We start from the raw sequence: 24,852 nt of genomic DNA on the forward strand, positions 1-24,852 counted from the left end.
TAAGTGAGTTGATCCAGGTCATACAGCTAGTCAGAGTGTCTTGGGCCCATCAGGATAGTGTCTAAGAGCCAGATTCTGATCCTCTTACACATGCTGAGATGCAGAATGAGATGTAGTCTTATCTACTGCAATGGGAGCAAAGTACTATTCAGTATGATTCAGGGAATCAGGGAATCAGAATCTGGCCCTACATCAGGATAGGCAATCCCAGAGCACATGCCCTCACAAAGAAACGTATTGTAAAAGCAGCAATGAATTATGACAAAATGTGGTAAGTCTTGCACCTTCACTATTCATCTTCTTAAATATCTCTGGAAAGTCTTATTTACAGATTCCATACCGTGCATCTTGTTGGATTCCCGGAAATCCTCATCTTCATTGTTTACCTTTGAGGGGTCCCCAGTAAACACCTTAATATTTTTGTCAAGATACCAGCTGAGATTCTCATCAAAGACTGTGAAGAGCAGATAAAATTCCTTGTCTATTCCTTTCTGCAGTCAGGGAGGAAGCAAATGCATTAAAACGAAAGGTGCCTGTAGAATTACACATGTAAAGACTTTTTTTCTTATGAACTTTGTGATAGCAAAATAAATATTCTGCTTCAGTTGCTCTCGACCTTCTCCATACCAGCACCCCGTGTCACACCAGGACCTTTTCCATTCAGCCATAAAGAAAGGTAGGTTGTTCATGATTCTATGAGACCTGTTCATGACCCCCAGATTGAGGATTCATATTCTACTTTAGTGTGTATAGCTTCTTATACTGCACTCATCACCATGCTATCTGAATTACATATTAACTCACACACAGAGACCCCAGAGATAGGCACACACCAAAGCCCCTGATCTGAACACCCAAGAACTATGATGATGTTCAGATGCGGATCTGGATCCAAACTTTGCATCTGGCCCCAATGTCAATGTTGAGTCCAGATCCAAACACCCCCAACTATGGGGAAGTTCAGAGCCAGATCAGAATTTCATAGCTTGGGTCCAGCTCTAGTCTGTATGACAAACGATAGGAATAAACAAATGTCTTGCTTCAGGGAAAGTGGAAAAAACAAAGATACAACTATAACACACTTAGCTTCCTCTGATGAGCTTCCACCCTGAATGATGATATTTTTTTACCCTTTCCAATATTTTATTAATTGGGCTGAGCCCATGTTGTGCAATTCAGACCTGGATGTGACCTTCTCCACAGATCACCAAATCATGCCATTTGGGATAGGTAAACACAGTTAGTACCTGTGTTCCATCGTGATTCAAAGTGTTCTTTCTACAAACTATCAAAGGTCCTACGAGGCCAGAGTTGGTGTCCATGACTGGATCAGATGCTGAGTAGTACAGGTAGGTCAGGCATGGTGGATCGCTGGCAGTTGGGCCAACGTTTTCAGGCACTCTCCATTTGTATGTGAAGGTCTCACAGGGTTTAACATGTGCTCCTAGCTTCCAATGTCCTTAAAATACAAAACAAATAAATGCATCCCCCCCAAAATTACACTTTTCTTCCATTTCCCAGAAAGTAAGTAGTAGTTGAAGGTCGGTCACAGTCATTAGTTTCTGAAGTCACATTCTCCATTCTAAGCAAAAAAGCAACGCAAATACTGTCCAAATATTCACTGCCCTTTTCCACAGGGCTGGGCATGCCCAACTCCCATTGACAGCAGGTGCAGCTGTGGCTACTTAACAATTCAGACTCTAAAAAAAATGAGGAGGCCTTGTGGCACCTTAGAGTCTAACACATTTATCTGATGAAGTGGGTCCTAGCCCACGAAAGCTTATGCCCAAATAAATTTGTTAGTCTCTAAGGTGCCACAAGGACTCCTCATTTTTTTTTGCTGATACAGACTAACATGACTACCGCTGAATTCAGACTCTATCATCTGTTTCTTTCTGGCTCTGCAACAGCTCACCAGAAACTTTGCTGTGGTCTCAGTAGTGTTGCTTGCTGTTTATATGTTGTGACTTACTTGGAAGGGGGTACTGTCATGCAAAGGTTTGGTATATTGCCATTCACAGCAAACTCAGGGACAATGTTAAACTAGTAAAACACCTACCATGGAGATTGTCAGTACCACTGAGTGAAGACTTACAAAAGGGACTTTCTAGGATGGTTAGAAAAATGAGTCAATTCTGCACCCTTCAAACACAATGGCAAAACATCCACTGGCTTCAATGTGAGCAAAAGCAGGCCCAAAATGTGCTTTAAGATTGAAGAAATCATTGATTGGGCTGGTTGTCTCACTGCAGTTAAATGTGTCTGCCACTGGCAGGCTGTGTGCATTTTATTCTCTCTGTGTCAGTTTATTTCAACTGGGCTCCTGAAATATTTCATAGGACCACAGAGGATACATTTGAAGGTTTAGATAGACTATGAACGAGTATATTGATATTATTACTTGAGGCTATAATATGTGCTACAAGCCACACTATAAAGAATGCAGAAGCAGAAAGTTATACTGAAGAATGTAAAATGACAGCTCTTAGTAAACAAAATAGCATTGCTTTGGAGATAAATAACCCTCTGCCACAGAACAGGAGTGAACTTCAGGACGGGAGAATATGTCTAGCTGTCATAACAAAAAAAGCAATATAATGCACCCAAGATACAGTTAGCTACTTAGGCCAATCCATGCCAAGCATGGCCACATGCATCGCCTAGGGCCCTATTACTAGAGAACTCCCACTGAGGTCAGAACGTGAATGTGAGCAGACAGAGCAGAAGCACATGCCAATCAGGGGACGGTTGCTGACGTGGGCGGCAGCAGGGTCTTTACTGGTGACATCAAGGCTGGCCTCAGGGTGGTCTTGTTTCAGGAGAACAACACTGCGGGCTGCCTGGATGCCCACATTACATGCCGGGAGATCAGTGATTGAAAGCGTAACAGAGTGTGCTGCTGCTGTTTGTATTGATTTCATTAGTTTGTTTACAGTTTCCCTTTACTCGCTCTGTACAACTCTCTGCTGGGAATATGTCCTGTGCGTTAGTTCTGAGTGCTGCCAGGGCAGTCGAAACAAAGCAGGTCAGCCAACAAGTGACTCGCCCTTCTGCTGAATGCTTTAAATTAGACCAAAAGTGTTACAGAGACAATGCAGAAATATTCTCAGATTAGGGAACTAGAATGTTTAGGCCTAATTTATAATGTGAGAGTTTTCACATCAACATTTATATATTTACAAGGATTAACTGCTTTGCTGCTTTCCAGTTACATGAGGCAAAAGGTACCTCCAGTGCGGCTCACTGTTCCAGGTCTATCACAATATGTCACTGTGATTAGAACATCAGAACATCAAAACAATGCTACCGTTACAGCTGGGGGGGTGTGTGAGGAGAGGCAGAAGAGGGCAGAAAAAATAAGTAGCTCAGATCAGATCCTGAATTATTAACAGCAATATCCTAAAGAACTGCAATATTTAAAAAAACAAGACAAACAAAGAGATATGGTAACAGATTCTAATATCAGTTACTCCGGTGCAAATACAATGTAGCTTCATTGACTTCAGTTGACTTATTCTAGATTTCCGCTAGGATAACTGAGATCATAATCTGGCCCATGATTTTCATTTAACATTACAAGATGGGAAAATATCTATTAGTCTCCAATCAGGGGCGGCTCCAGCTTTTTTACTGCCCCAAGCAGCAAACAGAAAAAAAAAAAAGCCGCGATCGGTGGCACTTCGGTGGCTGCTCTACTGCGCCGTTTCATTCTTCGGCAGCAATTTGGCAGCCGGGACCTTCCCTCTGAGAGGGACTGAGGGACCTGCCATCAAATTGCCGCCAAAGATCCGGACGTGTTGCACCTTCCCATTGGCTGCCCCAAGCACCTGCTTCCTGTGCTGGTGCCTGGAGCCGGCCCTGTCTCCAATGCATTGTCTGGTGCAAATCCAAGTGGAGGATCCAACACAGAATAACTGAATGTATTTCTATGGCCTGTGTTATACAGAAGGTCAGACTAGATCAGTGGTGGGGGGCGCGGCTTCCTGCATCTCCCATTGGCTGGGAACGGTGAACCACGGCCACTGGGAGCTGCGGGTGGCCGTGCAAATGCAAAGAAACGGTCCAGCCCATCAGTGGATTACCCTGATGGGCCATGTGTGGCCTGCGGCTGCAGGTTGCCCACCACTGGACTAGATGATCTAAGGATCCCTTCTGGGCTTGAAGTCTATGACAATATGAAGCAGACAAAGCTATAATGCTACAGATGAGGAGAGTTAGCTTCACGTAAATCAGATGGCAACAATCCTACCTTCATCACACGCACAACTGAAACTTACCATCTAAATATGAGGTTCCTTCTGATTGCTTGCTATAGCTCACACCATGGGGCATAATGCTATAATTCTTCTCAGCTTTGTTGGCAAAAGTAACTAACAAAGTATCTCCCACTTCAGCCTTGATAACTGGGCCTTGAAAACAGAGCAGGAAAGGAGTCACTTAGAAAAAGTGCCAAGCATAAAAATATTGCCCCCTCTACAGAATGGGGCTGATTTTTCTAATAGCTACATGCACAAAATTCCCACTGAGGTGGATTGGAATTGCATGCTTACAAATGAGACAGTGATAGGACCTGAAAATATTTACAGTACCAAGTATTCCAAGGTGCATTGTAGCCTCAGTTTGGTTCTTCTTTCTGGTAAACTTGTCATCAGTGTATTCCACATACTGAACTTTCCAATATTGTCCTCCTATTCTATCAGTCTCTTGTGTAAAGAATGGTGCAGACTCACTGAGAAATAAACAAATCAGACTGATTACATAGTAGCATATACATTTATAACACTACACTAAGGGCAAAAGTCCTTCTTTCAGATGAGACAGGACACAGGACTAGATGGACAATGGATCTATCCAGTATGGCCATTCTTATGATCTACTGATATAAAACATGATATAAAAGCTAGGTGTATTATTGTTGTTGTTGTCGTCATGTTGTTATGGCGTTGTTATGTCCCAGAATTCAGGTACCATCATATGCTGAGCTTGTATCATGACTGGAAGTCCCGTGGTTATGAATGGGAGCTCTGTGTGAAGATTAACCAACAAAAAAATGTGCATTATAGAGAACAGAACGGCACTGCAGATCCAGAACCAGCCCCAGAGATTGGTCTAATAGTTTGTCTGAAACTTCTTGCCTTGGCAGGTTATACATTCCAGAATTAAATGACAGTGTCGTCATCCGATTTCGAATTCTGGAAATGTGGAGTATAGCTGTTGTTAGAAATGACAGGAAGGGAGTAGGAAGAACAAGATCATAGAACCATAGGGTTAGATGAGACTGTAAAGGTCATCTAGTCTAACCCCCTAGCAAAATGCAGGATTTGTTGGGTCTAAACCATCCAAGACAGATGCTATCCAGCCTCCTTTTGAAAATCTCCCATGAAGGAGCTTCCACAACCTCCCTAGGCAGTCTGTTCCATTGTCCTACTATTCTTACATTTAGGATTAAATCTCAGGAAAATCTTCCTAAATCTGTTGTGCTGTAGTTTGAACCCATTGCCTCTTGTCCTGCCCTCTGTGGCAAGAGAGAACAACTTTTCTCTATCTTCTTTAAAAGTAGCCTTTCAAGTATTTGAATCCTGCTATCATGTCCTATCTTAATCTACTCTTTTCCAAACTCAACATATCCAGTTCCCTCAGCCTTTGCTCATATAGCTTGCATTCCATCCCTTTGATCATCTTTGCTGCTGGCTTCTGGATCCTTCCACTTTTTCTACATCTCTTTTATACACTGGTGACCAAAATTGGACACAGTACTCCAGCTGAGACCTAATCAACGCTGAGTAGAGTGGTACTATCACCTCCTGTGACTTGCATGCTATGCCTCTGTTAATGCAACCTAAAATCGCATTTGCTTTTTTTGCAACAGTATCGCATTTCTGACTCCTGTTGAGGTTGTGATCCACCACAACTCCTTCCCAGCAGTGCTACTGCCAAGCCAGTTATCCTCCATTTTGTATTTGTGCCTTTGGTTTTTCTTCCCTAAGTGTAGCAACTTACATTTGTCTTTGTTGAATTTCATTTTGTTGTCTATAGCTCAGTTCTCCAGTTTATCAAGATCCCTCTGAATTTTAGCTCTATCCTCCAAAGTGTTGGCAAGGCTCCCTTTGTGTCATCTGCAGATTTGGTCAGCATGCTCTCTATTCTTACATCCATGTAACTAATAAAGATATTAAACAACACTGGACCCAGAATAGATCTCTGGGGAACCTCACTTAGGACCTACCTCCAATCTGAGATAATTCCACTAGTAGTTACTCTTTGTTTGTGGTTGTTTAACCAATTACGTATCAATTTAATGGTAGTTCTGTCAAGCCTGCATTTCTCCAACTTATCAGAATGTCATGTGGGACTGTGTCAAAAGCCTTGCTGAAATCCAGGTATATTATGTCCACCACATTCCCCCATCCATCAAACTAGTTACCCTGTCAAAGAAGGAAATCAAGCTGGTTTGGCATGATTTGTTCTTAGTAAATCCATGCTGGCTGCTCACCTTCTCTATTGAGCAGCTGACCCACACAATCCTTGATTTTTCTTTTTTGTCTGATGTGTTTGAAGAACCCCTTCTAGTTGTCTCTAACATTTCTTGCCAGCTATAACTCATTCTTTGCCTTGGCTTTCCTGATTTATTCCCATGTATACTTCCTTGGTGACATGCCCCTCCTTTTATTTCCTGTATGTATCCCTTTTGGTTTTTAGATAGTTAAAAAGCTCCTTGTGCAGTCACATTGGCCTCCTATGGTGCTTCTTATCTTTTCTCTGCGTCAGACTAGCTTGATGTTGAGCCTCCAGTATTACATCTTTTAGGAACTGCCAGCCTTGGCAGCCAGCCCCCTTTGACTCCTTTTTTTCCTAATTGGTGTTTCCATGGGAACTTGCCTGAGTTGGTTGAAATCCACCTTTTTGAATGCCAGTGTCCTTGTTTTGCTATTCTTATGTCCTCCTTTCCATGGGATCTTGAATTCTATCAGATCATGATCACTTCCTCCCAAGTTCCTGACCACCTTCATGTTTGCAACGAATTCATCCCTGTTGGTCAAAACCAGATCCAAAACAGATGACCCCCTAGTTGTTTCCTCAACTTTCTGAATGAGAAAGTTGTCCCTGACATATGCTAAGAATTTGCAGGACATGTTATGTTTTGTTGTAATAGTCTTCCAACAGCTATCAGGAAAGTTAAAATCTCCCATTAATACTAGCTCATGTGTGTTAGTTAGTCTTGTTGCCTGCTTGTAGAATGACTCATTCACTGTCTCTCCCTGATGTGGTGGTCTATAACAGACCCCCACCGTAGCATCACTGTTGTTCTTTCCCTTTTTATCCTCACTCAGAGACTCTCGGTAGGTCTGTCGCTCACTTCCTCTTGGACCTCGGAGCAAGTGTATACATTCTTGATGTGCAGCACGACACCTCCTCCTTTTTCCCCATACCTATCCTTTCAGGGCAAGCTATAGCCCTCAATGCTGGTACTCCAATCATGGGAATTGTCCCACCAAGTCACTGTAATGCCAATTATGTCATAATTTTATTCATATACCATGACTTCCAGTTCATCTGGCTTCTTTCCCATACTCCTTGCATTTGTATACAGGCGTCGAAGATATTTTGATGAGTGCCCTCTTGCCTTTTCAATGCAGTTGTGATTTCTAGTCTCTTCTCCAGAAATTAGCCCCTTTCCCTTGTCATTCATTATTTGAGCCTGGATGCACATTGGATGTATTTTTGTCACCATCCCCTGTAGGACCTACTTTAAAGCTCTCCTTATCAAGTTCACAGTACTCTGTCACTGAGTAACAGAATACCAAGGCTGAAGTGTGTAACATTTAGGCATTAGACACACCATGTTGCTGCAGCCAGTTTTCCAAGCAGGTTGTTGTGTGTTTTGACCTTAGAATTGAGGGTTGGAAGGGACCTCAGGGAGGTCATCTAGTCCAACCCCCTGCTGCAAGCAAGATCAATTCCCAGACAGATTTTTTGCCCCAGATCCCTAACTGGCCCCCTCAAGGATTGAACTCACAACCCTGGGTTTAGCAGACCAATGCTCAAACCACTGATCTATCCCTCCCTGCCACCCACCTACCCACCTTAGTTGTGACCATCTTAAAAAGACAGTGACTAAGGTCAAAAGGCACAACAACCTTCTCGGAAAACTGGCCAGAATGACATGGGGCGCCAGCACCCAAATGCTATGCACTTCAGCCATGGCACTCTGTTACTCAGCGGCAGAGTAGTCCACTCCAGTATGGGCTAGCTCATCTCACACAAGGATTATTTATGTATAACTTGATTTCACCATGTATATTATTTCAGGCACACTTAAATCTACTCCTCTACCATGGTTATGGGTTCTCAGCAACATTATTCCATCCAGTGTTTGCAGAGAGGAAAGTGTAGCAGAGCTCATGACAAAATTGTGTAATATGCCATATCTACTGTTAACTTAAGCCTCGTTTAATCCAGCATATGGTTGTCTGCCTTCACAGCACCTGTTGTGGATAAATTTACCAGGTAAGTGATTTACAGTAGAGGACACGTGGCAAGCTTCATGGTGTGCAGAGAAAGTGACAAATAATTATCTTGTCTCAGACCCCACTCAATGTTAACCCACATTTGATTTACCATGAAGGCAATGGAGCCTTCTCAACTGGTTTTGTACCGGACGTGGAATTTGTGCTGCAGCAGAATTTCTGTGGCATTTTGGAGACAGTCCACCATGTCAATGTGGGCAGCCACAAACCATGACATGCATTGGTGAGGACTGCAAAATGACTCCACTTCCTGGAGGTCTTTGTGCCTTGAACATGGTTGATAAGAACGCTGTGGCTTGGCTTGACCAGATTGCATATACCAAATAAAATAATCAGGTAGCCAGACAATGTCCAAAGATGCTCTTATCAGTGTTTGATAGATGGAGCCCATCCCATCACAGTAATCCTCTTTCCTGGAACATCAGCTCATTGTCAAAGAAGCCAAAACCCTCTCACCAACACAACCTGAGTAGCCACACATTTACTTCCACTATTCGATAGTCCCTGCCCAGGCCTTTTCCTTCAACAAGGTGTGTGTACTGAACCAGTGCTCCAGTGTTGTGTTGGAGTGTAGAGCAACTGGAGGAGTCACTTTTTAGATGAGAGGTGTAGTGATGTGGTCGCTTACAGATCACTCCCTCGTGGCCAGGGGTCCCATTACAGGTACCCTGCCCTTACTGGCCCCCTCTTAGGCCCCTTACCTTAGGGCAGTGGTGGGCCATATGCAGCCCGTGGGCCATATGCAGCCCATCAGGGTAACCACTGGCGGGCCGTGAGACAGTTTGTTTACATTGACCGTCCACAGGCATGGCCACCCACAGTTTCCAGTGGCCACGGTTCACCGTTCTTGGTCCATGGGAGCTGCAGGAAGTGGCGCAAGCCGCAGGGACGTGCTGGCTGCTGCTTCCGGCAGCTCCCATTGGCCAGGAACGGTGAACCGCAGCCACTGGGAGCTGCGGGTGGCCGTGCCTGCTGATGGTCAGTGTAAACATACTGTCTGGTGGCCCGCCAGTGGATTACCCTGACAGGCAGCATACAGCCCGTGGGCTGCTGGTTGCCCACCACTGCCTTAGGTAGGGTGACCAGATGTCCCAATTTTATAGGGACAGTCCCGATTTTTGGGTCTTTTTCTTATATAGGCTCTTATTACCCCTCACCCCATCCCGATTTTTCACATTTGCTGTCTGGTCACCCTAGCCTGAGGGCATGTCTACACTGCAATCAAAACTCCATGGCTGGCCCATGCAGCTTACTCAGGCTCACGGGGCTCAGGCTGCAGGCTATTTCACTGCAGTGTAGACTTCTGGGCTCGGGTTAGAGCCCAGGCTGTAGGACCCTGAGACACAGGACAGTCCCAGAGCTGAATGTCTACACTGCAGTAAAACCACCTCTTAGCCCAAGCCCCATGAGCCCAAGTCAGTTGGCACAGGTCAGCTGCAGGTGTCTAACTGCAGTGCAGACATACCCTTACACGCTCCAGACAGTCTCTGCTGCGGCTCACAGCAGCCCTTTCTGGGACTGATTTAATGTCAAATAAAGTTCACACAAACCTCAAGAGTCCTTAATCACAAACTAATCCAAAAAGTCCTCAATGAGTCCCCCGCACAGAGTCCAAAATCATAAGCCCCACCCATCTAGCTGGAGCTCTGACACTGCTGTCTTATGCTTACTCTCTCAACATGACACTCCTGCAGCTTCCCGCTACCTTTCACCCTGGAATCACCTGATTCAACCCAGGTGTGGCTCATCAGGGCTTCACCTGGTTACATTTCATGGGTGCACAAAGTTTGTATATAAATTGGGGTTGTAACACAAAGAAGTGAGATACACGCTATTTGGCATGAAAGGGCCGGTTTCATGTATTAATATATCTAGAAAACCAGGTTAACAAATCCATGCTCACTCTGTGTTACATTCTAACTCAGGGCAAGACATAAGCGAGTGTAAATATTAGAGGGCAGGACCTGTGTCATCCTACGTGTCTGTACAGCACCTAGCACAATAGGCCCTTGATCCTGATTAGGGTCTCTGGGCAATATCCTAGTACAAAATCTCATCATCATCATCATCATCATCAACAGAAATTAAAAAAAAGATTTCACATATGGCAGCCTACGACTGAATGGTTGAGATTGTCAAAGGCACTTACGGGAGCTGGACACCCATTTTAATGAATGGTAATCCAGCGTACAAATCTGCTACGGAGGTGTGAAAATCCATCCATACTCTTTACATTAAAAGTCTGAATGAAAGGCTGGGACACATACCTGCCAGTGGTATTCAAGGCCTGCCCCGTGAATTTATCATAACCTTCAGGGCCGTAATTCCATAGCACAGTTTCAGCAGCAATAAAATATCTTCTTTCCTGGCCAGTCAACGAAGGCTGAGAAACATTTCTGTGGCAGATCTGAACGTTATACAGCCCCTTCATACCAGCTAAAGTGTAGAAAAAATCCACAAACAGTTCTTAAGACAGTGCAAGTTTCACCATTTCAGGCATCTCTCTGGTGCAAAGTTCATGTACATTAGCTTCGGTAGAGGAAGGTGAACTACATGGACTGGGAGAAATGACTTGGATTGTTTGGACAAATTTATATTTTTAAAGAGTTCCCCAGTTTATATGGGGTTGAATTCTGCCACTGGTACTCTCTTTAGCATGGCACATTATTTCACAAGTAATACCATTGACTAATACCAAAGGCCTAGATCCTCAAAGGTACACTTCTACCCCGCTATAACACGACCTGATATGACACGGGTTCGCATATAGCGCGGTAGCAGTGGGGCTCCGGCGGCGCTTTAAAGGGTCCGGGGCTCCAGCTGCTGTGGGGAGCCCAGGACCCTTTAAATCACCGCTGGAGCCCTGCTGCCCTACCCTGGGGCTGTGGTAGCAGGGCTTAGCCGGCGATTTAAAGAGCCTGGGGCTCCCCGCAGCAGCTGGAGCCCACAGCTCTTTAAATCACCGCTGGAGCCCTGCCGCCCCTACCCCAATATAACAGGGTTTCAGCTATAACACAGTAGGGATTTTTGGCTCCCCACGACCGTGTTATAGCGGGGTAGAGGTGTATTAATACACTTAACTCCCATTGATTTCAGTAAGGATGGCAGAATCTGGCCTTTAGGGTCTGGTCCTTTGAGGCACTGAGCACCTCCTGAAAGGTATGAGGTATCCTTACCTCTCACTGACTTCAATAGGAATGGAGAGGGTGGGCAGCATCTTGTGGGAGGCAGTCAGCACCTTGCAGAATCAAGCCTTGATTGCCTGATCCAAAGTTCATAGAAGCCAGTGTGAGTCTCTGGATCAGACTCTGAGACTGTAAGTTCTTTGGAACAGGGACTCTCTCTTATATTAGGTCTGTACAGTGCTGGGACAATGAGACGCAGAGCCAACTGGGTGCTTATGGGCTCTTGTGTAATACAAACAATACTTAATAATAATAATAGTAAGTTCTTTCATGCAAAGGCCTCTCACTGGCCTTCTAGAAACACAGACCATTTTTATCAGATTTCTTTAAACAGAAAAAGTATGAAATGTTTTACCTGACATGACTTTTTTTAAGTGTAAAAGAGTCTATATTAGGGGTGGACAAGCTACAGCCCATGGGCTGGATCCAGCCTGTCAGGGCTTTGGATCTGGCCCACAGGATTGCCACCCCTGTGGTGCTGTGAGACTCGTGCCACTCCTGGAAGCGGCTTGCACCATGTCCCTGTGGCCCCCGGGGGAGGGGAGACAGAGGGCTCCACGTGCAGCCCCCGCTTGCAGGCACCGCCCCCTGCAGCTCCCATTGGCCGGGAACGGGGAATCGCGGCCAATGGGAGCTTCAGGGGAGGTACCCGCAGGCAAGGGCAGTGCGTGGAGCCCTCTGCCTCCCCCCTGGGGCTGCAGGGACATGGTGCTGTCTGCTTCCGGGAGCGGCACAGGGCTAGGGCAGGCAGGGAGCCCCCCCTGTAACCGCTCAAGGTAAGTGGCGCTAGGCCGGAGTTCACACCCCAAGTCCCTCCTGCACCTTTCACCCCAACCCCCTGCCCTGAGCCTCCTACCACACCCCTCACCCCTCCTGCACCCCACCCCTCTGCCCTGAGCCCCCTGCCACCCTGCACCCCTTCTGCACCCCTGCCTTGAGCCTCCCACCCCCTTACTGAGCCACCTGCCACACCCCGTACCCCTTCTGCACCCCAACCATCTGCCCTGAGCCCCCTGCACCCCTCTTGCTCCCTAACCCCTTGACCTGAGCCCCTTCCTGCACACCGCACCCCCTCTCACACCTCTCACCCTCTCCCACACCCCAACCCCCTGCCCCAGCCCTACATTCATGGCCCTGCATGCACTTTCCCCCTCCCAGATGTGGCCCTCAGGCCCAAAAGTTTGCTCACCTCAGTCAATATTCTACAAGACAGTGCATACAAAGGGCCTGACCCTGCATTCATTGCTCACCAAAAGCCCCAATATGCACCAAAAGTACTGAGCTAGGGCTGGATCTGGCAACCCCTTCTTGTGTGAATCATCCTCACTCACATGAGTCACTGAAGTTTTACACTCGCTGATGATTTGGCACCATATAACTTTTTGTCAATGGCTGAAATCAGACTCATGAGATTTATTTGATGAAACAAGTAAGTGTAAGATGTTAATGTCCTGGGAAAATGTAGGCCCGCAATCCTCATTGAGTTCTCTTTTTTAGTCTGAAATACGTACTATACATTATCTAACTTGGCATCTTCCTGGAGGGATTTGCCAGATCTGTATCACTGTACCTTGTAAATGTTCATTTACTTGACAGGTTAACAGCCACTTCCCAACATTCCCTGCAATCATTTCCACTGTAATGAAGGTTGCTGGAAATAGGTTGACGACGTCTGCCCTGTGGCCTTTGTTAACGATGGTGTGGCCATAGAAATACGCAGAGTGGATGTCTATCTCGCTACCCATTCCAATCAAATACCAGGACACGGATTGACCAGCACACATCTCCAAGGTGGGGAGATTTCCAAAAATGTAACCATTAATAGCTAAAAGCAAAACAAAACACAACCCATGAGATACAAAGGAGAAGCACGGATTGCTAGTGACTCTTATTTAAAGAATGTAAATGCCTGGTCCTTAAAATAAACCCGCAGAATGTCCATGCTGAGACCATATCCAAGCTAGGCAGTTAAAACCCCCCTCAAAACTCTCCTTTTCCATTATGCCTACAAAAAACTTGACAATGGTTAGGCCGCTAATGTGCAGAGACCTCATGCTGGCCGATATTGTCTCATTATTTCTTTGTGCCCTCCCGTCTGTATCCATCTAGTCTATTCTGTCTTATACTTAGATCGTGAGCTCTTTGGGGGCAGGGACTGTCTGTTTGGTTTATGTTCGTACGACACCTACCACAGTGGGGTCCTGGGTCCATGACTAGTCACTACGAAAATACAGATATAAATAATGAATAGTATGTAGTAGTTGCAGCTGAAGAACAGTTCTGAAAGGATGAGCGGCTGCAACGACTGAAAACCAGAGTCCAAACATTGCGGCAATAGGTCCAGGTGGGAAAGAGGAAGGAGCACTTTGCAGTTAGATCACAGGCCTGGGCATCAAGAGACCTGCATTTCTATCGCTACTTGTTGCAAATTTCCTGGGTGATCTTGGGAAGTCACTTAGCTACGTTTTCACTGAAATCTGTAAATAAATGGCCTGATTTTGAAGTTAATGGACACTGTGGGTATGCAACACCTCTGAAAATCATAGAATAATAGAAATGTAAAGCTGAACAGGACCTTGAGAGGTCATCTAGTCCATCCCCCTGTGCTCAGAAAGGACCCAGTATACCTAGCCCATCCTTGACAAGAGTTTTTTCTAACCTGTTCTTAAAAGCCTCCATTAACGGGGATTCCACATTTCCATTAACATCAAAATCTGGCCATATATTTAGGTGTGTAAATATGGATTTAGGTGCCTAATTGTAGGCACGCAGATTTGGAAATGGTTAAGTTAATCTCTCTCTACCTCAGCTTCTCCACATGTAAAGGGACTACAGTGCCAGGCTAACTTCATTAGACCAGATCTTCAGCTGATACAAAGGGCTGTAGTTCCACTGACTGCAATAGTTCAATGCCAATTTATACCAGCTGAGGATCTGGCCCATTATTTGTAAATCACTTTTGAGCCTTGGACACTCACCACTTCCAGTAGTGTTTTTATGCAGTACATCTCACAATGCTTTACAAAAGGTCAGTCTCATCATTTCTCTTTTGCAGGTGGGAAAACTGAGGCACCAAGGGGTTAAGCCATTTGCCAAAGTTCAAATAGCAAGCCAGTGGCAGAGATGGGCACAGGAGCCAGGCTTCCTTCCTCAGATCCTGTGCCCTACATACCATGCTGCTTATAGACTTGAGGGGAGGCTTTCTGTAAGTACAATGGGTTAATAGTCTGGCCCACCCTCAGCCTATGCTTTCATTTCTTCCCAGTTAACAGAAAAAGGAAAGACATCTAAGGAACAGCAATATATTACAGACATGAAAACAGTCTAGTCTAGTCGCTACTGCATGACAAGGTTGTGCTTTCACATCTCAGCTGCTAGAAGAGGGCCTCATCCTCCCTGATTGAACTAACCTCGTTATCTCTAGCCTGCTTCTTGCTTGCTCATATATATACCTGCCCCTGGAAATTTCCACTACATGCATCCGACGAAGTGGGTATTCACCCACGAATGCTCATGCTCCCAAACAGCTGTTAGTCTATAAGGTGCCACAAGACTCTTTGCTGCTTTTACAGATTCAGACTAACACGGCTACCCCTCTGATACTTGATAGTGGCTGCTCACCATGCATTTTGTTGCTGTTCTTGAAACCTTCATCCTCTTTGTCAACTGTGGTTGGGTCCAAGCAGAAAGTTTTTATATTTGCATCAATGTACCAGCTGAGATTTTCATCTACAATACTATACATCAGGGCAAAGCCTTTAGCAGCATCAGTGCTTTGTATCGAGGAGTCATCTAAACTTCCTAAACAGGAAACAAACAGGAAAGTACTAAAAAATAAACTCAGAGTTAATTAAATTTTAACATGTTTCCTCTTACAGTAAGTCTGAATGTACAATATTTATGAAGTACTTTATTAAGCTGCAAGACTTTTACAGACCAATTTCAGCATAATTATTTGAATGAATGACCATACTGAGAATGTTAATTCAGCTTCATATATGGGATGACTTCATAGGCTACCCTATGAAGAATGACTCTGAGGCACTCGAATGAGGCAGGCTGAGATTAGGTTAGCCCCTTTCATAGCAAAGTCTCCTTCTTCCTCAGGAAATACAAAGATTGCCCCAGGGTAGGCATACATTTTGTATGTAAAATACATGGGCCAGGTTATCATTTCAGATGTACAGAGCACATTCCTGTACACTGAAGATTCGACATGCATGAACATATAAAGATATATTCCATACAAAAAGCTTGGATTAGAAAAACATTCATGTTTCTAACTGAAGCACTCTGTAAATCATAGAATCATAGAACTGGAAGGGACCTCGAGAGGTCATCTAGTCCAGTCCCCTGCACTCAAGGCAGGACTAAATATTATCTATTCTAGACCGTCCCTGACAGGTATTTGTCCAACCTGCTCTTAGAAATCCCCAATGATGGAGATTCCACAACCTCCCTAGGCAATTTATTCCAGTGCTTAACCACTCTGACAGTTAAGAAGTTTTTCCTAATGTCCAACCTAAACCGCCCTTGCTGCAATTTAAGCCCATTGCTAATTGTCCTCTCCTCAGAGGTTAAGAGCAACAATTTTTCACCCTCCTCCTTGTAACAACCTTTTATGTACTTGAAAACTGTTACGTTAAGGTTGCCTGCACAACTTTAACACTTGTCCCTTGCACGACAGTCATAGGTGCCGACTCCGTGGGTGCTCCGGGGCTGGAACACCCATGCAAAAAAATAGTGGATGCACTCACCAGCTACCTGCTGACCAGCTGTTCAGTGGCAGGTAGGAGGCGCGGAGGGGAGGGAATGGAGCAGGGGCAGGAAGAGGCGGAGCGAGGGCAGGGCGCACTCAGGGGAGGGGCGGAGCAGGGATGGGGTGGGAAGAAGCAGAGCGAGGGTAGGGATTTAGGGGAAGGGGTGGAGAGGGGGCTGAGACCTCGGGGCAGCGAGGCGCTGGAGCACCCACCCATAAAGAAGAAAGTCAGCTCCTGTGACAACAGTCTGTCATGACATGATCACATGCCATTTTTCCACAGAACCACTGCCCTGTTCAGTTGGCAGACTGGATGGTGCTCTGTGAATGAGGCAGCTGTTTAATATTTATTTTTGTCCTCATTTTTAGACATGTCGTCTCATCTGCAATGCACTGCTCACTATGCAGCGTCTGCCCTAACTGAGGCAAGGATCTGTGGATGTACAGGCTGGTCACAAATTACTGTCCTCTGGAGCAAGAGGGAAGCAGCAAGGGAATTGTCCCTGAGCCACAATTCCAAGCCTGGGGTGCTCCTAGAGTGGTACAACTCTAAACTGCCCCTTACTATGAGCTACGGAGGGACACAATCAAGCCCATAACATTTACACCTGTAAACAAAAACGATTATTAAGAAGCCAAAACAGGCAGAGGGGCTCCCTCAGTATTTTCAGCTCTGTACCTTTTTTACAAACCAGCAATGGTCCGATTAACCCAGAACTGATATCTCGAGGTGTATCAATGTGCGAATGGTAAATCCAAGTCAGGCAGGTTGGGTCTGCCAAAGTGGGGGCATATTCTTTCTTCACTGGCCATGTATATGTATAATTTCCACCAGGAACAACAATATCATCCTCTTTGTTTTTGCCACTTGTTCCATCTGGGTAGAGGGCACCTAATGTAAGAAAAAAGGAGTTTAAGGCCAAACATATTGGGAAAATGGGTTACCCTAGATAAGGATGGAATTTCTTCTTTTTGTTACATTTTTTGGAAATAACTTAAAGTATTTCACAAACAGACCAATGACAGCAGCAATTGCAAACACGGAATCATTTACAAATCAAGACGTAATTCTGAGCATAGCCTCCAGAATAAAAAAAATCACAATATTAGTAAGTATAATTTTCAAAAGACATCATGTTCAACAGACTTGTAATGTTGATTTAAACCTGATGTGTTTTAGAGGTTGCCTCTACAGATCAAAGAATAAAAGATAAAAGAAGCATACACAATGCAGAAAGATACATCAAAGAAACTCTCTCTGCTTCCATGCTAGTAGCTGTGCCTGCTGCTGCTAGTATAAAAATCTGCACAAGCTATCTGAGACATCTGCGATGGCAGCTCTTCAGCTGACAGAAGGACCGGCCCATGCACCTGGCTCCCACACCCAGATGCATGCATATGCTCCCATGAAACATCCTATTCCCGGCCATTTAATTTAGGATATTTAAATCTGGGGCTTTGGCCTAGCCTATTATCACAGATGTGATTTACGGAGGCACAATCCAGACTAATAAATAGCTGTGTAACTTAGGGTTCCCTTTAGAAGTAATGGTCCATCAGCCTTGTTTACACCTGGCTGAGCTGTCAGCCTGCCCTTTGTCTCTGAGAAACTGGTTTGGTCATTCCCCAGACTTATCTGGAAAACATACTTTTAGTCATCTCAAGTTATGTTTATAACTTCACATATACAATGCGGCTATGTGCATTTTGCCATGGTATTACTCATCAGCAAATTATGATTTTTTTAAACGATGCCTCATATAGCATACCTCGCCCAAACATTATTACAATAGTATGTAGGGTGTGAGCACACAGTATATTCTGTCGCAACAGATAGGGGCCATTTTCAAAATTTAGCTACAGAGTTGGGTTTTGAATTCAAATACTTTCAAGATTTGGGGTGTTGGGTGGGGAGTTTTGATTCAGGTCCATTTGTACCCACATTTGCTAAAAAGTTCACAAAACTTAGAAAACTTTTTGGTGACCCTGGCACAACTTTGGGGTTTCATGATGAAAGTTTTGTATACGTTGCTCCACTGTGATACAGAAACTCAGCATCTTGCAGTTTCTCACTGGAACTGTCCAAAGAAGCCAGGTCAGGTCTCACACACTTCTGTGATGCTGAATGATTTTCTTTCAGTTATAAATAAGTGGCAACTAGAGCTGTCAAACGGTTAAAAAAAATAGTCGCAATTAATCGTGAGATTAAAAAAATGGTTCTGATTAGTTGCAATTTTAATCACACAGTAACAGAATACTAACATAAATTTACTATAAATATTTTTGGATATTTTTCTACATTTTCAAATATATTGATTTCAATTACACAGAATACAAAGTGTACAGTGCTCACTTTATATTATTTTTATTACAAATATTTGCACTGTAAAAAAGAAATAGTATTTTTCAATTCACTTCATAGTTCAGCCATAAATGATTGAGCTTGGTGCAGAAATTACTGGGTGATATTCTATGGCGTGTGTTATGCAAGAGATCAGACTAGGTGATTGTAATTATCCCTCCTGGCCTTAAAATTGTTGAAAATGTTGATGACGAAGATGAGGAGAAAATGCACACAGCATGTAATTTTGCATTCTAACCAAGATCCCTCCTTGTGCAAATGACATCACATGTTATAGCCCCACGAAAAGCTATAGAAGCTTAGTCATTTGCCGCTGGGAGTTGTGTATGTATACAGAGAACACATCACTGGAGCCAAGATCTCTCATATGCACCAGAGAGGAGGATTTAGACTGTCTCGCATTTTTACTAAGAAAAGCAACCAAGGCAGGAAGAAGCTATTTTTCTAAAAATGAAAAACATAATAAATGAGAATTTTCCTTTTTTAAAAGCAGCAAAGAATCCTGTGGCACCTTATAGACTAACAGACGTTTTGCAGCATGAGCTTTCGTGGGTGAATGCATCCGATGAAGGTGCCACAGGATTCTTTGCTGCTTTTACAGAACCAGATTAACACGGCTACCTCTCTGATACCTTCCTTTTTTAAGTTACTGGTTAATGATACTGGCCAGTTTATTAGGAACTGATACAAAGTTCATTAAGGTTAATGGAAAGTTCCCCATTCTCTTCAATCAGCTTTGGACCAGGCTCTTATTCAGTATATTCACTGCACAAAGGGAAGGGGGTAGAAAAAGAGAAATGAGACAGAACAAAAATGATTATTTATTTATTATTTGCATGAGAGCGGCACCGAGGAGTCCCAGTCATGGACCATTGTGCTAGGTGCTGTGCAAATACAGAACAAAATGATAAATTGCAAGCTCTTTGGGGCAGGGACTTAGTATAAGAAATACGCAAAGAAATAAGCAAAGACAGGGGAATACAAGGAAACAATGAGACAATATTGCTGAAATAGACAAGGCAGATAACTGGGTGGGGGAAGAGGTATACCACAGAAATAGAGTGAATAATGTGACGGTGGCAAACATAATGTTAGCGTCACAGGGTTTTTTGGGGTGGGGTGGGGGTAGGAGTTACTTAGGAACAGAAAGAAAAGGAGAGGCAGCAGAGTGAGGAGGACAGGGCAAGGGAGGAGAGGACAGAAGGGGCAGGTGTGGAGTGAAGCTGAGAACTGGTTTTTACCTTCAGAATCTTTGTAGTAGAAGAGACCATGTGGATGCAGAGAATATGGACGGAAAGCAAAGTTCTTTAAGTGAACAACGAAGATATCCTCCTCTTGAGCCTTCATGACTGGACCGAGGAACCCCAGCCAGGATGGCTTGGGGATCTCCTGCGTGTAGGTACCATCTGTGAACTCTTTATAAACAGCTTTCTTGTAAATACGTCCTATTCTGTTGGCTCCTCTCTTCACAAACCCACTCGCATGTCTATAGAATGGAAGGGGAAATAGTTTAAAGATAGAAATACTCTTTTTTTAAAGTTATGCAAAAGTTGGTGCTTGCTATTCATGCAAGTGGTTCCACTGAACTCAGCGGGACAAATCAGAGCTACTCAACCCGAATAAAGGCTGAGGAGTCAGCTCCTACACTACTGTACTACATTGATGAAAGTTTCTTCCTATGCAACAGTAGTTGTCATGCTATCAGGGCTGGCCTTAAGCACAAGCAAGACAAACAACTGCTTGAGGTCCTGCCATTTAGGGGTTTCTGTGTAGTGCCAGAAGCTCATCACTCAATTCCCACTTTGACAAAAAGACCAGAAGGAAGAAAGTCCACAGCTTAATCCCCAGCTGCTCAGGAGGCGCATAAAAGCAAGCAAGCAAAGCACAGTCCCCACTCTAGCACTGGGAAAAGAGAATGAACTAATTCAGGCACCAGTTTAATAGATTTCGTAGATTTCAAGGCCTGAAGAGGCCATTATGATCATCTGGTCTGACCTCCTGCATAACACAAATTAAACAACCTCAGCAATAATTTCTCCTTCAAGCCCATAACTTCCATTTGATCTATGGATGAGAATAGGAGGATGAGAGACCTGAATTACAACTCCCATGAAGCACTGCAGCAGTATTTACAAATTGAAATATTTGGGGGTTTGGCTCAAATTTTTCAGTATCTTAATTTCTGCCAAACAATCCAAATTTTGCAAGGAAAAAAAAGAACACAATTTTTGACCAAGTGGGTTACAGAAATCTAAGAATATTGTGTCAACCCAGTTACCTTCAGCAGCCAAAAATGATGTCTAATTAACAAGAACTATTTTCCATAAAACCATATTAACTAGCATTAATTATGCTATCTTTTAAATTTTTACTGAGTGCATCCCATATAAGCCTTTCCATGATTTTGCCCAGAATCTATGCTAAGCTAACTTGCCTGTTAGTTTCCCAGGTCATCTGATTCACTGCTTTTAAAATACTGGAACAACATTAGCTTTTTCTAGTCCTCAGGAACTTTCCCAGTGTTCTACGATTTGTTAAAAACCATCATTCATTTTAGAGTGCTCCTTGGCCAATCTTTTACTACTCTTCTGTGAAAGTTATTTGATCCTGCAAATTTAAACATGTTTAACAGTTGCTGTTTAACATCCTTCATAGCTACTGATGGAATAGAAAGTATTTCATTATCGCTGTATAATATGAATACATCATCCTTCTTTTTAAATATAGAACAGAAGCATATGTTGAATACTTCTGCCTTTTCTACATCATGATTGATAATTTTATCATCTTTGTCTAGATCGAACCTATACCATTCATTGAAACTAGGGGTAGCATCAGACCTCCAGCATATGTCCCACAGACTGAAATCTCCCGGAATAACATAATTTTTCTTTCTACATGTTGTACATAGATGTTTAAAGAATTGCTCATCTGCTCCTTCATCTGATTTGAGGTTTATAGCAGACCCCTGGTAGTGCACATCCTGTGATTTATCAGTTAGTTTGTGATGCATAAACATTTCAGATCCCGTCCTTCTGAACTATCAGTAACTCTAAAGCCAGTAATGGTATCTTTAATGTAAAGTACCACCACCCCTATTCTCTTCTACCCACTCTATCCTTTCTGAATAAAATGTATCTAGTGATTTTGACATACCAGTCACATGAATGATCCCACCAGGTTTCAGTAAGACCAGTCTTATCAAATTTCTTTTAATATTAGTATTTTTAATTCCTCTTTTTTATTATCCAGGGTGCTAACATTGGCAGACAACTGAAGAATTTCTTCTCTTTACATCCTTTGATGCCTTGATTTTTTACATTAATGGTATCATGAGTATGAGTTTTATGCTTGAGCTTACTGTGTTTTCCTCCTTAGCACCCTGTCCTGTAGATGCTAGTTTAAAATTCTCCTATCTAGTCTAGCTGGTCTGCTACCCAGAAGATTGGTTCCCATTCTATTCAGATGGAGATAGCTCAAGTCACATACCCTCCTCTACCCTTAGGTGGACCAATGTTCCATAAAACCAGACTGCTCTATTTTATACCACGTACTTAGCCAACAGTTTATGTCCAGAATCTTCTTGCTGTCTATCTTTTCTCATTCACAGGAAAGGAAGGATTCCTGAGAAGCTCATCAGACCTTTCCTCTTCTTTCTAAGATCCTGAATGCTTTCGATGCTCCATGAAGCAGTGTCATTCATGCCAATGTATATCATCATAGGGAGGTGGTGGAATCTCCATCCTTAGAGGTTTTTAAGACCCGGCTTGACAAAGCCCTGGCTGGGATGATTTAGTCAGTGTTGGTCCTGCTTTAAGCAGGGGGTTGGACTAGATGACCTCCTGAGGTCTCTTCCAACAGTAATCTTCTATGATTCTATGATAACCAATGGATTTTTGCCCACAGTCTTCAGAATCCCATCCAGTTTTCCAGTGATGTGTATTGTCTTTGCTGCAGGAAGACAGCAGACCATCTTGCTGTCCTTCTGTCCCCTGCAGAATGTCTTGTGCACTCTCCTTAATATCAAGTCCTCGTTGAGGTTTGTCTGTCTTCTCTGGAAAGTCTGTGGTCTTTATTTGGGTATGCTTGACATTCTCAACAGCTGGGCTGAGCATCCAACCTCAGGTGTGTCCAGTGGAGATCCCTGTTCTTTCCCTTCAGCTGAATCTTCCAGTATATTCTTTGTGGCTACTTCATGAAGTGCCTGAAAGTGATTAGATACCTCTACATGCATTGAATTTCACCTAGTCCTCTTTCTTCTGGTGGGTACAGATTGCCCATCTGCTTCTGGCTGTGTAAAATCCTGCTTCTCTGTCTTTGCTTGGTTACAAACAGCTAATTCTCCTCTCTGTTTTCCACTCTCTTCTGTTTCCTGGAAACCTATTCATTCTACAGATAGATCTGCAGTGGTGCTGCCTCAATCTGGCTGTCCAAGAGCTCTTTTGCTTCTCTAAGACTAAACAGGCTCATTAGCTGCCTTTCCAGATCTTTAAAAGCAGCAAAGAATCCTGTGGCACCTTATAGACTAACAGACGTTTTGGAGCATGAGCTTTCATGGGTGAATACCCACTTTGTCGGTATTGATGTCTTGCATCTGACGAAGTGGGTATTCACCCATGAAAGCTCATGCTCCAAAATGTCTGTTAGTCTATAAGGTGCCATAGGATTCTTTGCTGCTTTTACAGATCCAAACTAACACGGCTACCCCTCTGATACTTTCCAGATCTTGACTCTTTTCCTCCAATACAGCCATCACCTTGCACTTTTTGCAAAGGGCATCTCTTTCTTCAGGCAGGACCACAACATGGCACATCCCTTGCAGATCATGATAACGTTCCATCGTTGGCAATACCTTGTTGGGTATGTAGAGTTGTTCCTGTAGACAAAAATTCCTATACTCCCTGTAGAAAAAATATCCTACATTCCCTCCTGCAAACATGCTCAGGAACTTCCCTATTAGCCTCTCTTGTTTGCCTGCACAGGTGTTTGCTTGGAAACTGACTGCCACTAGTAGTCCGATTGACTTCAATTGGACCATTCACTTATTTAAAGTTATGCACATGCTTAAGTGCCTTGCTAAATCAGGCCCTAAAGGCCTCGTTCAGACTCTGGGAGCTTGGGCTCCATGCAAATCCTTAGGCCATCCCTGATTTCATTTTCCCAATTTATCATTTCTAGCAATTCTTAAGCCCCAGCAGGCAACTTCTGCTTACACACATGGATGGAGGAGGAGAATGTAACTTCAAAGTGTTATCAAAAGGGAACAAACTGCAGCCTTTTAGAGTTATTACTGATTTAATTTCAGCTTCCCATTTCCCCAAAAGTGCTATAATTGATATATTCATTCCAAAAGGAATTGTAGAGTAAAACGCTACAGCAATAAATATTCCACCCCGAGGACACTACAACTAGCCATGCTGATACTCAGGCCATGCAGTAAATGTTTATGAGTTAAGTGTAATGTCAACACCTATTTCCCCCATCAGTCAAAGAGTATTTTGCCAAGGATTGTCACCTTAAATGTTCATCCTTGTAATATGATTGTGTGGTATCCAATGCAAAGTTTGTCATGTTGGGTGTTTTCAGAAGGCTCATGATGCACTAAGCATTGTTATAGTAATGTTATAGGTTGTAATTTCATGTATACAGTTATGAGGCTGAAAAATGTGTCCTCATGGCTTAAAATAAGTCCAGGCAAAACTCTCCAGGAACAGAGGGACAGTTCACACCTCATCAGGGCATGTATGGTAAAAACCCGGCCCAGCCTCAAAGGAACAAGGACACTGGCCTAGGCAGCAACAAAGGATCTGTTGGACTCTCGAGTGAGTCACACCCCTTCCTTTGGTCAGTGTGGGACTACAATGAGGTAATGCTCACCTGACTCTGAAGGGGGTGGGGGCAAAGCCAAGAGGGAAGAAAGAACACGATAAAAGGGAGAGCTGTTTTCCATGCTCTTCCTCTCTCTTCCACCTCCATCAACAGACATCACCACCAAGCGACTAAAGCGCTGATCAAAGG

At 43.8% G+C, this 24,852-nt stretch overlaps 1 protein-coding gene across 1 annotated transcript in view; it reads right to left on the minus strand.

Annotated features, from left to right (window-relative positions):
- HEPHL1 (hephaestin like 1) overlaps window positions 1-24,852 on the minus strand; it is a 76,891-nt gene that overhangs the window by 40,339 nt on the left and 11,700 nt on the right. Inside the window, exons 2-10 of the mRNA XM_045019781.1 lie at window positions 20,076-20,320; window positions 17,152-17,364; window positions 15,335-15,514; window positions 13,284-13,538; window positions 10,796-10,964; window positions 4,590-4,729; window positions 4,278-4,409; window positions 1,248-1,459; window positions 341-491 (exon numbers count right to left, since the gene is read on the minus strand). Coding sequence (XP_044875716.1) covers window positions 341-491; window positions 1,248-1,459; window positions 4,278-4,409; window positions 4,590-4,729; window positions 10,796-10,964; window positions 13,284-13,538; window positions 15,335-15,514; window positions 17,152-17,364; window positions 20,076-20,320 — 1,697 coding nt within the window. The remainder of the gene's footprint in view (window positions 1-340; window positions 492-1,247; window positions 1,460-4,277; window positions 4,410-4,589; window positions 4,730-10,795; window positions 10,965-13,283; window positions 13,539-15,334; window positions 15,515-17,151; window positions 17,365-20,075; window positions 20,321-24,852) is intronic.

This window comes from Mauremys mutica, chromosome 1 (genome assembly GCF_020497125.1).
Source record: "Mauremys mutica isolate MM-2020 ecotype Southern chromosome 1, ASM2049712v1, whole genome shotgun sequence".
Taxonomy (NCBI): Eukaryota; Metazoa; Chordata; order Testudines; family Geoemydidae; genus Mauremys; species Mauremys mutica.